This window comes from Stegastes partitus, unplaced genomic scaffold (genome assembly GCF_000690725.1).
Source record: "Stegastes partitus isolate 25-593 unplaced genomic scaffold, Stegastes_partitus-1.0.2 Scaffold34, whole genome shotgun sequence".
NCBI lineage: Eukaryota > Metazoa > Chordata > Actinopteri > Pomacentridae > Stegastes > Stegastes partitus.
This window is the reverse complement of record NW_007577765.1, coordinates 149,784-163,007: the sequence shown is the minus strand read 5'-3', so window position 1 is coordinate 163,007 and position 13,224 is coordinate 149,784. Positions and strand designations below refer to the sequence as shown.

Here is a 13,224-nt window from a genome sequence, read left to right as displayed (position 1 = left end):
GATGGATAGAAAAAAAGTTACATTTCAGTTTATTTTGCTCTTTATTCCAGGAGTAAGCTTTAAGTTACAACATGTTTTCAGATGGAATATTTATGTGCTTGACAGTTTATGGTCTTGGCTGGAGAGTTGGCACATCAACCATCATCGATCAGGATGATGCCACTTTTATGGCCCTCTAGAGTTGTGGCTGAGGATTGGCAGAAGTCCTACTGGGTTGCAGATAACAGAAACAATATGTAACCAAGCAGTTGGGTTTTACATGCTCACCCTCTTTGATGTGCCTGGATTGCAGGAGGTGCTGGCTCACTATTCCCATCGGGCCCTGGACGACGACATGCGCACTCAGATGGCCGCCGACTGGGTGAACCGGGAGCAGAGCGTGGCCAGCACTATCGCGCAGGAGCTGGCCTCCACGGAGCGAGAACTGGAGGACGCCAGGCTGGCGGGCAGAGAACTGCGTTTTTACAAAGAGAAGAAAGACATCCTGATGCTAGCCGTGGGTCAGCTCAGCGCCGCCAACACTGCCACTCTGCCCTCGCACTAAACCGACCGGACACATGCCTTCACGCTCCGTAGGATTTCCTGGTAACAGTATTGATCGCTTCATAGGTGACCTGTCTGAACTTTTTTAGGGTTTTTTGTTACGAGGACCAGGTAATCAGGCCTTGACTTACAGCATACATATCCGTCCGTTAGATAACCACCTATAGCCGTTACCTCTTTGTGCCTAGTGATTACAGGATAACAGTGCTTTTTTTTCTTCTTTTTTTTAATAAAAAGAAATGCCTGTAAAAGTGCTCGGCATACTACATACCTAGGGTGTTACTTACTCAAAGTAGACCTACAGAAAGCCTTCTTCTGGTCAGTGAATGTACGGGACATAAGTTGCTATGACCCATCAAACCAAACAGTTATATGAACCATTTCTCCAGTCAGACCTGCGTGTTTCTTTTAAAGGCTTTGGATGTGTTTTCTTGCGTAAAGTATTTTGGATGTTAAGATGCCAAATGATCTGGATTGTAAAACTCTGACAGCAAGTACCCCGCGTCTATTCATACGCCAAACATTTCTAGAATATTACCACAAAATCTGAAATGAACAGGTTAAATGATGTTTTCTGTATCTGAATGAGACTGTAAATATATGGAAACTTCACCCCTGAAATAATACCAGAATTCCAGGAAGCATTAAAACCTCTTTTTTTTTTTTTTAGGTCATGTAATAATAAGTGGGTACTTTGCAAAAACAAAATTAAAACGTCTGCAGATGTCAGCTCAGGTTTTTGAAACCATCACTTTGTTTTTTTACTTTTGTTTGTGACGGCGTTTGACTATTACACTAAACCACGACACTAGCCGAATGTATATTTTCAGTGTGCTATCAACTAAAAGACGCTCAAACCAACGCTGTTACAACTATGGAAGTATTCTCGTGTTACAGATCGTGTTTGTCATGTGAGCTATAAAAAAAGTTGGTGTCTGTTTGGACTAAAACGCTGTTGGAGGTCTCAACATTGATCCGAGTTCAGATGAAGGCCAGAAAATGATTCATGATGTTTGAGTCATTGTAGTCAATACAAAACAGTACCAGCTCCTGTGGTTTCTGTTTTGTTTTTTTTGAAGATACTGAAAGCAGAATTTTTTGTTTTTCTTCACCGGTGCTGGTTTGTCCATAGGCTAAAAACATAACTCGCACTTATTACTTTTTTTTTTTCATACTGTAAATGTAAAACTTTATATTGCTACGTGTATCCGAAATGTATTTTAATACATTATGAAGGTGAAGGCGTTTTAACAGGTAGCGTTTGAGAGACCTCTCTCAAAGGAGGCGAGAGTTTAATTGATAATGTGGCTCCGGTTGGAAGGAAATGTGGCCTGAAAGTATAAAAGTTAAACAGCAGGAGAGCTGAACGCTGGATTGTCCACAGCAGAAACCGATTACGCAAAAAGAGGAGATGGCAAATAAAATAAAAATTAAAAAAAAGAAAGAGATGAAGAATGATTGAAGCCAGACCAGTTGTATTGTTCTGTTAGTTGCTGTGTCTCTTCTCTGGGATCATTGTGCCTTTATGAAATTGGTAGCATGAAATGTTTTCAAAAAGTAAAATTAAAGATCGCATACTGTATTACTGTTACAGGTTCTCAAAGGAACCATTTTGGAAAATGGGTTTGGAGAATTAGATGACGAGATTGACACCACATTACAGCTGTCTGGTAAATATGAAGCCATCGTCAGCAGCCGGTTAGCTTAGCTTAGCATAAAGCCTGGCTCTGCTTAAAGGCCACTAAATCTGCCAAACAGCACCTGTAAAGCTCACGTTACATTTCATTTGTGTGATGCATACAAAAACAGAAGTGCAAAAAAATAACAACTTACAAGTTTTATACTTTTCGAGGAGTTATTTTGTTCTTCTGGGAGTCTGCATTGGTTGCCTGGCAACTAATCGGCCGTTTAATCGCTCAATAGTACCAACACGAGCTTGATGTCAGTTTTCTCGCTCATGTCACAATGTCAAAGTATTCCTTTAATATCTTAAATGCCATTTGATTTAAAGATTGATTAGAAGTGACTGCCTTTGCTATGAGTTAATAAACATTATATACTGTTGGTTTGGTACTCAGCTTGTGAAATAGGCTTTGTGTTCAGTATTGAAATGTTCAGTCATTTTGTCTATTTGATTAAAAAAAAAAATCCTGCAGCTCTCTTCAGTAAATGCTAAAAAAAATTCAACACTTTGACCTCACAAATCTGCACCTTGAATCCATCCTAGTTCATTTTGACTTCTGTTTATTATATTTTGAGCTGAACAGCCTCCCAGAATCTCACCTGCTGTGATGTTGTCATCGTCCAATGAACCCATGAAAAACCTAAAAGTAATCACCGGTTACAGGAACGAGGTCGGAGAGCTTCAGTTGTGTGTTTTTCTTTTCATGTAGTTGCTCAGTATGTGTGATTTTTTTTTTTGACCACAAGCCATTAATCTGAGAGCTTTCTTCTTGCAATTGCCTTTGACTTTTCTTTGTGATCATTATCAATGAAGTCTTTTTATTTTTTAACTTTTTTGCGATTCATTTTATAAAGAAAACGACTTTGGCTTTTCATGTTTTGGCTTCGATGCATGTTGTATTGATTGAGTTCTCTTTTTATATGTTTCATATTCGATACAGTATTGTTTTATAAAAGTGTTTCTCAAGGCCCTAATTGTACGTATTTTCTATGAACATTTTGTATTCCATGTTTATACTTTTAGTAGATTTATATGTAAATGTAATAAATTGGCTGATACAAATGTTTATTCTTTGTTATGTTTTCATTGTTTAGTACGACTTAACTGAACATCAAGGACAAAGCACACATAATTATAATGATGTTTACTAATATAATCAACTAATTGACTTTACTTTTTGACACTTTTTGGTGGCGATGACATATTTGCATTCAGATTGCACAGTGGGTGTACTTGATAAGTCATCTAATAAATATTTTCCAAATTCTTTAAACTAAAAATGATCTTTCATGTAAACAGGCCTTAGAATAGCTAGAATTTGCCTTTTCCATTAAAGGATTGTAGCATTGCTTCTGGTAGATTCAAGGTTTGAACATCTAATATACTTTATTTTGTCTTTAAATCTAAATTACAACGCAATCCAGAAGTATAATCATTCCTCTTCAAACCTGTCAAAGCTATTACAAGTTACTCAAAGAAAATAAAATTATTATAAGGCCAAATTATTATATGATAAGTAATTGGAATTTAGCATGTTGTCACTTTATTTAGTTTGTATGGTAAATTATGTCCAATAGCAAAAGGGAAAAACCTTTTTATTCCACCACTCTTAGGGGTCTTTTATGTAAAAGAAGAAACATTTTAGCCCTAAGAGCTCAGGTTTTCAGAGCGCGTGGAGATCCTCGACTCACTAATTGTCTGTAGTCATATGAAGATGCAAATAAGGCACCAAAGATTTTCTTTCAAGGAAACTTTTACTTTGAAGGACACAGGGTTTTTTATCACAGTGGTATTTTTTAGGCCTGACTCTCACAGGCTGCTGTTGTACTTCTAATAATAATAATAATCAACTTAAGTCATTCTATATCAGCACGGTTTTTCTATTACCAGCTTTTAGCATTAATATCTTGTATTATAGTTTTAACAGCAAAAATTGGATCATCTTAATGTCTATGCATTGGTACACTGGATATGTTATGTTTTTTTTTTTTTTAATTTACTCGAGACAATTACAGAAAGTGTTCTTTGGGTAAACTTTCAAGAATCACAGCATCATGTCAGACAGGCAGCTGATCAAGCAGATGACATGTCTAATTTTTTACCTGCGTTTTTAACGCCAAAATACCAGACTTATATTCTCGTCGTGATTCCTTTTATGTCAAAATAATTTTCGAATATAGACATATTAGCATTTCAGTAAATAAGAGCTAAAACACAAGATGTAAATAATATTTTAAAAAATAATAAATAATAAAAAATAAAAACTTTTTACAGCAGTTTGTAAAGAGATTAAAATTGGACACTGGGTTTACCTGTCTGACATCCTTTGCCTGCAGAGGAGCTCGGACAGTATTTAATTAAGTTTTATTTTATTTTATTTTATTTTATTTTATTTTATTTTATTTTATTTTATTTTATTTTATTTTATTTTATTTTATTTTGGCACGCGGCGCCGGAACAGGCGGGGCCTCCGGTCACAACGCTTCCCCTGCGTTGGTCATTCAACATGGCAGCGGGACCAATTTCCGAGAGAAACCAAGGTAAATCCTTCATTTAAGCGTGTATTTCATTGTGTTGTTTTACGTTTTTATGAATCATCTTGTAGTTTACACTTTGACTTGTTCACCTTTTCTCGCTGAGCGCCGCTGAAATCCTACTGTGGCGGTATTTTCTGCTAAACAACCGGCCGGTCACATGGAAGTGCTCAGTTGTTGTTAGCTTAACTTGTCACTGCTCTAGCCGTTTCAAAGAGTTTTACCAGCTTTTATTCCTTTTACTTGTATGCTACACAGGAAACAGAAGTGTAGCGGTTGTTTTTGTTGATTTGAAGTGTGGTGGTTTTTGTTAGCAATTCAGAAACAGAGCTCCATCCTGCTGGCTAACGGCTAAAGTTAGCCTAGCATGCTACACCGTAGCTTGTAGCAGAGTTCGGCGGGGATGTGAAGTTATCTCGCTGCTGTGTTTCTAATAGAGCTCATATTTAGTGTGGTGCCTTTATAATCTGGAAATCTGTATGGACGTGGTTACTACATAATATATTTTTTGAGATTAAACGTCTTAGCAGATAGGTTAGCTACTTAATCATGTAAGTTCAAAAGTAGTGCGTAGTTTGGTTTGTATATCAAAATATAACTAACTTTTAAACGTTGTCTCAAAGAGAAAAAAAGGAGTATTAACATTGTCACTTGATTTTTTTTAAATTTAGTGTGTGTGTATGTGTACAAGAGTTCCATCTAAATAAACAGACTTGCTTTAAAGGGAGCAGCATCATTTACTCATAAAATTACAGAGACTGGAATATTTAATTGTGCTTAAAGGAACTGCACTAAATTGGTTTAAATCATATTTATCAGACAGATTCCAGTTTGTTTATGTTAATGCTGATTCTTCCACCCACAGTAGAGTTAGCTATGGAGTTCCATAGGGCTCTGTATTAGGACCTATATTATTTTCCTTTGTACATGCTCCCTTTAGGCAATATTATTAGGAAGCACTGCATAAATTTCCACTGTTATGCAGACGACATCCAGTTATATGTATCTATGAAGCCAAATGAAATCAGTCAGTTGGACAGACTCCAGGCATGTCTGAAGGACATAAAGGTCTGGATGACCTGGAATTTCCTTCATTTAAATTCATTCCCTGTTGGGTTCTCTATTAAATTTGTAGAGTCTATACCTTACTTTGTTAAGCACTGTGTGATGACGTGTTGTAAACTGTGCTATACAAATACAAATACAATTGAATTGAATTGAATTAAAAATAAAAATGAACAAATCTTGTAAAACATTACCAGAACTCAAAAAGATTTCAAAGTATAAAATGTAAACTTATTAAAGCAGTAAAACACAAGCATATATGTAGATATTGGGTGTTTTTATGCAATGAATTGCAAATTAGCATCTCCATTGCTTTGCATTTTGATTTCATTTCAAATTCGATCACATGTGTCTGTTGGATGTTTTACATGTAAAGTTTGTTCTTCATTCTTTCCTCAGATGCCACCGTGTATGTCGGTGGCTTGGATGAGAAAGTCTCTGAGCCGTTGCTATGGGAGCTTTTCCTGCAGGCTGGTCCTGTGGTGAACACACACATGCCCAAAGACAGGGTCACCGGCCAGCATCAAGGTGAGCATCAAAGAATATCTTTAGCCGAATATATCGAATAGCCGAATGTTTGGTAGTTGTGCTGGTATCCAGATAGCAATTTTGATCTCCGAATATTCGCCGCCACCACCACCAGTACCACTGATGGCGGATACAGTACTGTGGCCGCAGATGGTGGAAGCGCCTGCCCACTCCTGCCCTGTTGGTCCGAATACTCAGGTTCCCCGTCTTTAATTGGGCCGAATAGCTTGAGACCAGAAACTGCTATTCAGACCAGCCCTAATATATATTTCTAAAGTATATCTATAAATAACTAACATGACCAACTGTTTTTCTCCTTCCTCAGGCTACGGCTTTGTGGAATTCCTTAGTGAAGAGGATGCCGACTATGCCATCAAAATTATGAATATGATAAAGCTCTACGGCAAGCCAATAAGGGTTAACAAGGCCTCAGCACACAACAAAAACCTGGACGTTGGCGCTAACATCTTCATCGGTAACCTGGACCCAGAAATCGATGAGAAACTGCTCTACGACACATTCAGTGCCTTCGGGGTGATCCTCCAGACGCCGAAGATCATGCGAGACCCAGACACCGGCAACTCCAAGGGTTACGCTTTCATCAACTTCGCCAGCTTCGACGCATCGGATGCCGCCATCGAGGCTATGAATGGCCAGTATCTGTGCAACAGGCCCATCACGGTGTCATATGCCTTCAAGAAAGATTCCAAAGGAGAGCGCCATGGCTCGGCTGCAGAGCGACTCCTGGCTGCACAAAACCCCCTGTCCCAGGCAGACAGGCCTCACCAGCTGTTTGCAGACGCTCCTCCACCGCCGTCTGCTCCCACACCGGTCCTGACCGCGCTAGGAAGTGGGATGCCGATGCCAGGTATGACTGGAAGACAAGATAAATGTTAAAACGTACAGGATGCTTTTTAGTGCCTGCCTTTGAATTGGTTATTCAGTCACTATTGCGATGTATTTTAGAGCATTTTCAGCTACCGTTGATTAAATGAAGTAAAAACTATGGAAGCCCGTTTCCGTTAGTGAAAAAACATAAAAAAGTCAGAATTATGAGATAAAATCACAGCATATGCACTGATTTATCTCATAATAATGACTTTTTATCTCGTAGTAATGGCTTTTTATCTCATAATTATGACTTTTTCACTCATAATAATGAGTTTTTATCTCGTAATTATGACTTTTTATGTCATAATTGCCTTTTTATCGCATAATTATGACTTTTTATCTCGTAATTATGACTTTTTAAAATTTTCACTGGTGGAAACGGGCTTCCATAAGAAACAGTCTGTTCTCATTAATAATAAGTTCATTGATGATGACTTGAGGTCATTTTCTTCCAGGGAACATACTGTAGTCTAGTATTTACCTGTTTGATCCAGAAGCATTTCTTCTCCATCTTTCAGACATGCTTCTATTTTACTGAATGTGTCTTCACTGGCATCATGTCAACTTGGATTTTATTCGCTCAATATAAGATAAGAAATAGAATAATGTATGACTAGAGTGATGTTTTTATGCTTCAAGTCTTGGAGTATATTTTATTCCTTCTTACATTATTCTTAAACTTGAGCTCTGCTCCCTGAAGACGTTCTTCATACGATGACTCCTGCACACACACAGCTCTTGTGTCTTTATGTGTCACGTTTCCCTCTGACAGCTATTTCACTCTAAAAAGTATTAATTTAACTAGAAATGACTGGCATTTGAAAAAGGACAGTTTCTTCAGTAAAGCTGTTTCTGCCGGAGTGCAAAGGCCTTCGCTGGTGATGGAGTTTTCCTTTTAGATTCTGTTCCCTTGAGCCATCGCCAGTGGTGTTGCTGTATTTCTTTTGTACTTCAGTGTCATAATCCATACACAGTAGATGTCTCTGAGTAATGTTATGGGCTGAGTAGTTATAAGAGGCACGAGGATAGATAAGTTTTCATCAGCGATATTGAGATGAAGTAGAATCCTGTAGGAAATGTAATTGTGCCGCTCTGACTGATGCGTCTTTTATCAGTGGGTGATAAAGAGATTGGTTTGATTTAATCATGGGCAGCGTGTGGAATAAACTCGACGCCTGAGAAATTGGCCCTTTAATGAAATGCTACGCAGTAATGACGCTGGCTGTAATAAGTGGGATATTTAACCAAATCATCAGTCAGTTTGACTTTTTCCACTGGTGGAAGATGAAACCAATACTGCAAATACAACATCTTTCTATGCAGGCATGCCACCTCCAGGAGCTTTCCCTCCAGTTCCTCCTCCTGGATCGATGCCTCCTAATATGCCTCCCAACATGCCCATGCCGCCAACAGCAGGAACACCAGGCCCACAGGGTGGTGCTGGTGGACCTCCACCTGGACCACCACCCTTCCCCCCTGCCAACATGCATCCAGGTAAGACTTTGTTAATGCTTCAAATGACTTCACACACCGGCTGTAGTTGGAGAGTACGCAGCAAAGTTTTGACGTGTATCAGAGCTTTGGGTCTTCATATTATTTTAAAGTGGTGAAAATCTGGACAAGGATGCGACCAGAGGTTTGTGACAGTGATCGTGTAATTGTAACACACTGTGTTCCAGTTCAAGTCTGTCCAGTGACCATTTGCTCTTAAGTTCCTACAGGTAGTTTTCTCAAATGAAAGGCAAAAAAATTGCAACAGAAACTGAATGCAGTCGTGACTCGATGATCCGACACTAAATGTAAAACCTTCTTTTATGTCGGATAGCAAGGCTGTCGGATTGTCAAGACGGAGGTCGAGATACAAGGAGGGCTTGATGCTGGAAGGGTTATTTGTTGTTAATTATTGTTCATAGTTGTTATAATAACTAGTAGTGCTGGTCCCAATAGCACTTTCTGCTCTCTGGATATTCAGACCCAATTAATGATGAATATCCAAATATTTGGCGCGGTCGGGGGACCAATTCCACCCCGGGGGAGCGCTCCGACGGGGTGGAAGTGGTCGGAACACACAGTCAGTACTTGGCTGCTGATGCTAGTTTAGGATAGCGGTCATAGTTCTGTTTCCACCATCAGCGGCGGCGGCAGCACCACCATCCATGTTTACTTCCGTAAACACTGAGCACGCTCGCTCCGTGTGATGTCATCGTTGTTTCCTCTTCTGCGCATGCGGGACACTTTTGGGTCGTATGAAGTTCACACAGCAGATCACATACAAGTCGCATTTAATTGGAAATGTGAACGAACTTGCAAAAAAATCGGATTTCACAAAAAAATCTAAATTGAGCATCAAGTCTTGCAGTGTGAACGTAGCGAATCTGTGGGATTGTTCAGTCAGATAATACGCCGTTATCCTGATTGGTGACATAAAATGTCATGTCAGAGTCGGAATCCAAGGCTGTCGGTATGTTAAGGCTGTTTTTCAGGAGGTTTTTCCTTAAATCTGTCGGATAGCATGGCTTTTGGATTGTTAAGGGTCGGATTATGGATTCACGACTGTATTAGGATTAGTAATATGTTTGTATTTACAACAGTTCAAAACACTAAACAAATTCTGTCTACATAAAAATGTCAAGATTTGTAGCTTAAGTCCATGAAAAGGCAGAACTCACCAAACAGCCACGTCTGTATGAGACTATTATTAATAGCTTGTTTGAATAAACGTACAGATTCACTGGAACAGTTTGGTTTTCCAGCAGAAATGTGAGCTCTATGTTTCTGCCTCACAGGTATGCCTCAGATGCCCATGCCCCCTCCTGCTCCTCCTGGCATGGTGCCTCCACCTCCTGCTCCACCAGGATCAAGTCAACGGGCGCCGCCACCCCCCGGCATGCCCCCACCCCCGCCGATGGGCATGCCTCCCAGAGCACCGTATGGACCACCCATGGGTAAGCGTGGTGGCACCTTCTCAAGTCTTTGTTGTCAGAGAAGAGTCACTCAAAGCAGTTTCCCTGCACAGGAACAATTAAAGGATTCTCTCAGTATTTTTCTCTGTGCCACAAGAATAGATTCATTGTTTAGTCGCACTGACAGCTGATGTTGTGTGTCGTGTGGTGAATTGTGTCCAGTAGCACTTCTTCATATTCCTCACTGAAACATTTGAAACCTGATAGCATATCTGAAATCATTTAGCAAATGATATCTGTCATTTTCAATTGAGAAAAACCTCTCAAAGCAGCATCTCTGTAAATGAATAAGTCAAGGCTTCTCTCAATGACACCTTTTCTCGGCAGCAAAAATAGATGGAGTGTGTTGGAGTACTGACACAATCCTGCTGTTGATAAACCTGATCTTGTAATATAGCAGCGCTAAAAATGTGTAAAAGAAGAAACATTTGAGCTGTAAGATTTCGGTTTTGCAGAGTGTGTGGAGAGCGAGTGGAGCCCTGAAGCGTAGCGTGAAGGTATATGTAGCATCGCATAAGACTTCCAGAGTGATTCAGTGTTTAGCATCACAGTGTGACTCTCATAGGCTGATATTACACCAACGTTAACTTATTTTTGGTAATTACAACTAGGGATGCACGATATATCGGCGACCACATCGGTATCGGCAGATATTAGTGTTTTTTCCCATATTTCGGTATCGGTCTGATGAAGAAATTTAGCTGATGTTTAAAACCGATGATTGTCTAACGTTAGCGCCTTCGTCTCTATGTTTAATATCGCTGCTACTTCACAGATGTTTTTACTCAAAAGGTCCTGGACTTAAATATGTTTAAAGATGTTTTACTTTTGTTACATACTAAAGAAGACTATGTGGTCTAATTTGGGCTTCTGTTGAATAGTTTTCACGTTCTCACAGTGCTTACTTGTATTCATTTGTTGGTGTGAACAAAACTTAAATATCGACATCAGTAATATCGGTTATTGGCGATATCAGCAACATTAATATTGGTATTGGCCAGAAATTTTAATATCGTGCATCACTAATTACAACATAAACCACCAGTTAAGAAAAAGTCATATGTTAAAGTGAGTTGTCAGAATAGATTTAGAATCGTATTCTGAGTTTGTCTGGCTGAGATCTCCACACAACAACCTGGTCACCTTTAGTGACAAGAGTTAGGAAGCATTGATGAGGCTCTGCCATTGATCTCAAGGAGTAATCCGGCTTACATGGAGTTAGAAGATAGGAGATACAGACAGGAGCCAGACCGTTCAAAGCTTTATAAACAAGCAAGAAAGTCTTAAAATCGATTCTAAAACTCGCTGGTCAGTGAAGGGGACTAAGCCTCGGTATAAAGGGATTGCTCCCCCCACTAAGTGTTAGAAGCCTGGCTGCAGCGTTTTATGTCAACGACGGTCTGTGAATGTTTTTCCTGCTGGTAGCAAAGCAGAGCGCACTGCAGTCGTCACGTCTGGAGGAGATAAAGGAAGGGATGACCTTTCCTTGGTCTGCACAAGAAATGAAAAACCAAAGGACAGTTCTGGGTCAAAAATACGACCTCAAGGAGACACCATCAGTCAACACCTTCCAACCAGGACTGTGACACAAATCAATAACCTCTAACGTCCAGAGATCCATTTACATAACAGGTGATATGGACAGGAGCTTTATTCTGTCCCACTGCCCTCCTTAGTGCCCCTTTGTGTCGTGCGGTTTTAGGCTGCTGCAGACAAAAGTCAACAATCATTAGAGCATCGTCTGTCAGTCAGAGATGCACTGACAGCTGATTTTCAGCAGCAGCTTTGGTTTTGAATTTCTGGAAGTGAACCTGAGGACTGTAATCCCACAATGTGAGCGTTGCTACGACCTGCCAGTAAATCACACAACAATATGAAATGATGGACAGCGAACACAATGTCTCTGCGAGAAAGCGTTTTTATCTCAAACCGAGGATTTCCTGCTGCCACTTTATCCCTGACGGCTGCATTCACAATCTTCTCCTCGACTTTTCTGGATTCAGAGAAGCAGCATCACTCAGACCAAAGCTGATTCAGGATGCGAGCTGATGACTTATTAGCACAACAACTTACCAGACGATGGTTGCACAATCTGACATGCCTTCATGACATCTAGCCCTCACACACTTGAGTTTCACCTCAGTCTGCATCTGGTATTGGTTGAAGGCTTTGGTATGAAATGATTGGATTTATTGTAAACAGATGACAAATTTGATCACAGCTCAGAACATGTGTGAGAATAGAAAGTGAATGACGGATGCAACACAACACTGAAGTGGTAAGAGAGAAGAGGTTAGTCTGGTTTTTTGAAATTAAAGAGCACAATACTGGAATCTGTAAAATATCTAAGACACAGGCTTTATTAGCCAGAACTCTGAGCTGTTGCACATGATTCTTGCTCCAAATACTTGATCAGAACTGGATGTTTTACGGGATCGTGTTCCCTCTGTTCTCCTCTCAGGCCCCCCCGTGCCTCCAGGTATGAGAGGTCCTCCTCCTCCGATGCCTCCGCCCGGCTACGGCGCTGGTCCTCCTCGTCCGCCTCCCTTTGGTTTCCAGAGAGGACCTCCGATGCCGCCGAGGCCCCCGGGCGCTCCTCCTCGGGTTCCCATGAGAGCGCCGATGCCGCCGTAATCCACACCCGGCTGCAGAAACTGGCTGCAACTTTACTTTTTTTAAAGTCTACTCAAGTTTGTAACAGTGAAAATAATTTAACCATCTGTTTTTGTTTTTGTTTTGTTTTGGTCATTGTACAGATGAACGGCCTTCGACTAATAAAACTTTTAGTACAAAGTTTTGATTTTGAGTTTTTTTCTTAAATATGACGCTAAGAACATGTTTAGCTCTGTTGCTTTACACGGTTAACTAAAGATGATACAGCAGCAATTTAACAGAAGCTTTCTTTATTTTTATTTGAGCTTACCGGATCTGTTAAATGGAGCCACCAGCAGGGTTATTGGTTCCACCTGTGGTTTTACTGCACACTTTGTGAGTCTCTGATGTGTGGCGTGTACTG

General features: G+C 40.0%; 2 protein-coding genes across 2 annotated transcripts in view; both read left to right on the top strand.

Moving 5' to 3' along the window:
• lix1l (limb and CNS expressed 1 like) overlaps positions 1–3,293 on the top strand; it is a 10,621-nt gene extending 7,328 nt beyond the window's left edge. The window contains exon 6 of the mRNA XM_008300722.1: positions 293–3,293. Coding sequence (XP_008298944.1) covers positions 293–544 — 252 coding nt within the window. The 3' untranslated portion in view covers positions 545–3,293. The remainder of the gene's footprint in view (positions 1–292) is intronic.
• A 1,397-nt stretch (positions 3,294–4,690) lies between these two features.
• sf3b4 (splicing factor 3b, subunit 4) lies at positions 4,691–13,001 on the top strand. Its single transcript, XM_008300709.1, has 6 exons — positions 4,691–4,767; positions 6,226–6,354; positions 6,680–7,222; positions 8,569–8,739; positions 10,032–10,190; positions 12,670–13,001. The coding sequence occupies exons 1-6, from the start codon at positions 4,734–4,736 to the stop codon at positions 12,840–12,842; spliced, it is 1,209 nt and encodes a 402-aa protein (XP_008298931.1). The 5' UTR covers positions 4,691–4,733; the 3' UTR covers positions 12,843–13,001.
• The last annotated feature ends 223 nt before the right edge of the window (positions 13,002–13,224 follow it).

Coding starts and splice junctions, on each gene's coding strand:
- sf3b4 (XM_008300709.1), top strand. CDS start 4,734: ATGGCAGCGGGACCAATTTCCGAGAGAAACCAAG. Junction 4,768..6,225: donor AATTTCCGAGAGAAACCAAG/GTAAATCCTTCA, acceptor TTCTTTCCTCAG/ATGCCACCGTGTATGTCGGT. Junction 10,191..12,669: donor ACCGTATGGACCACCCATGG/GTAAGCGTGGTG, acceptor TTCTCCTCTCAG/GCCCCCCCGTGCCTCCAGGT.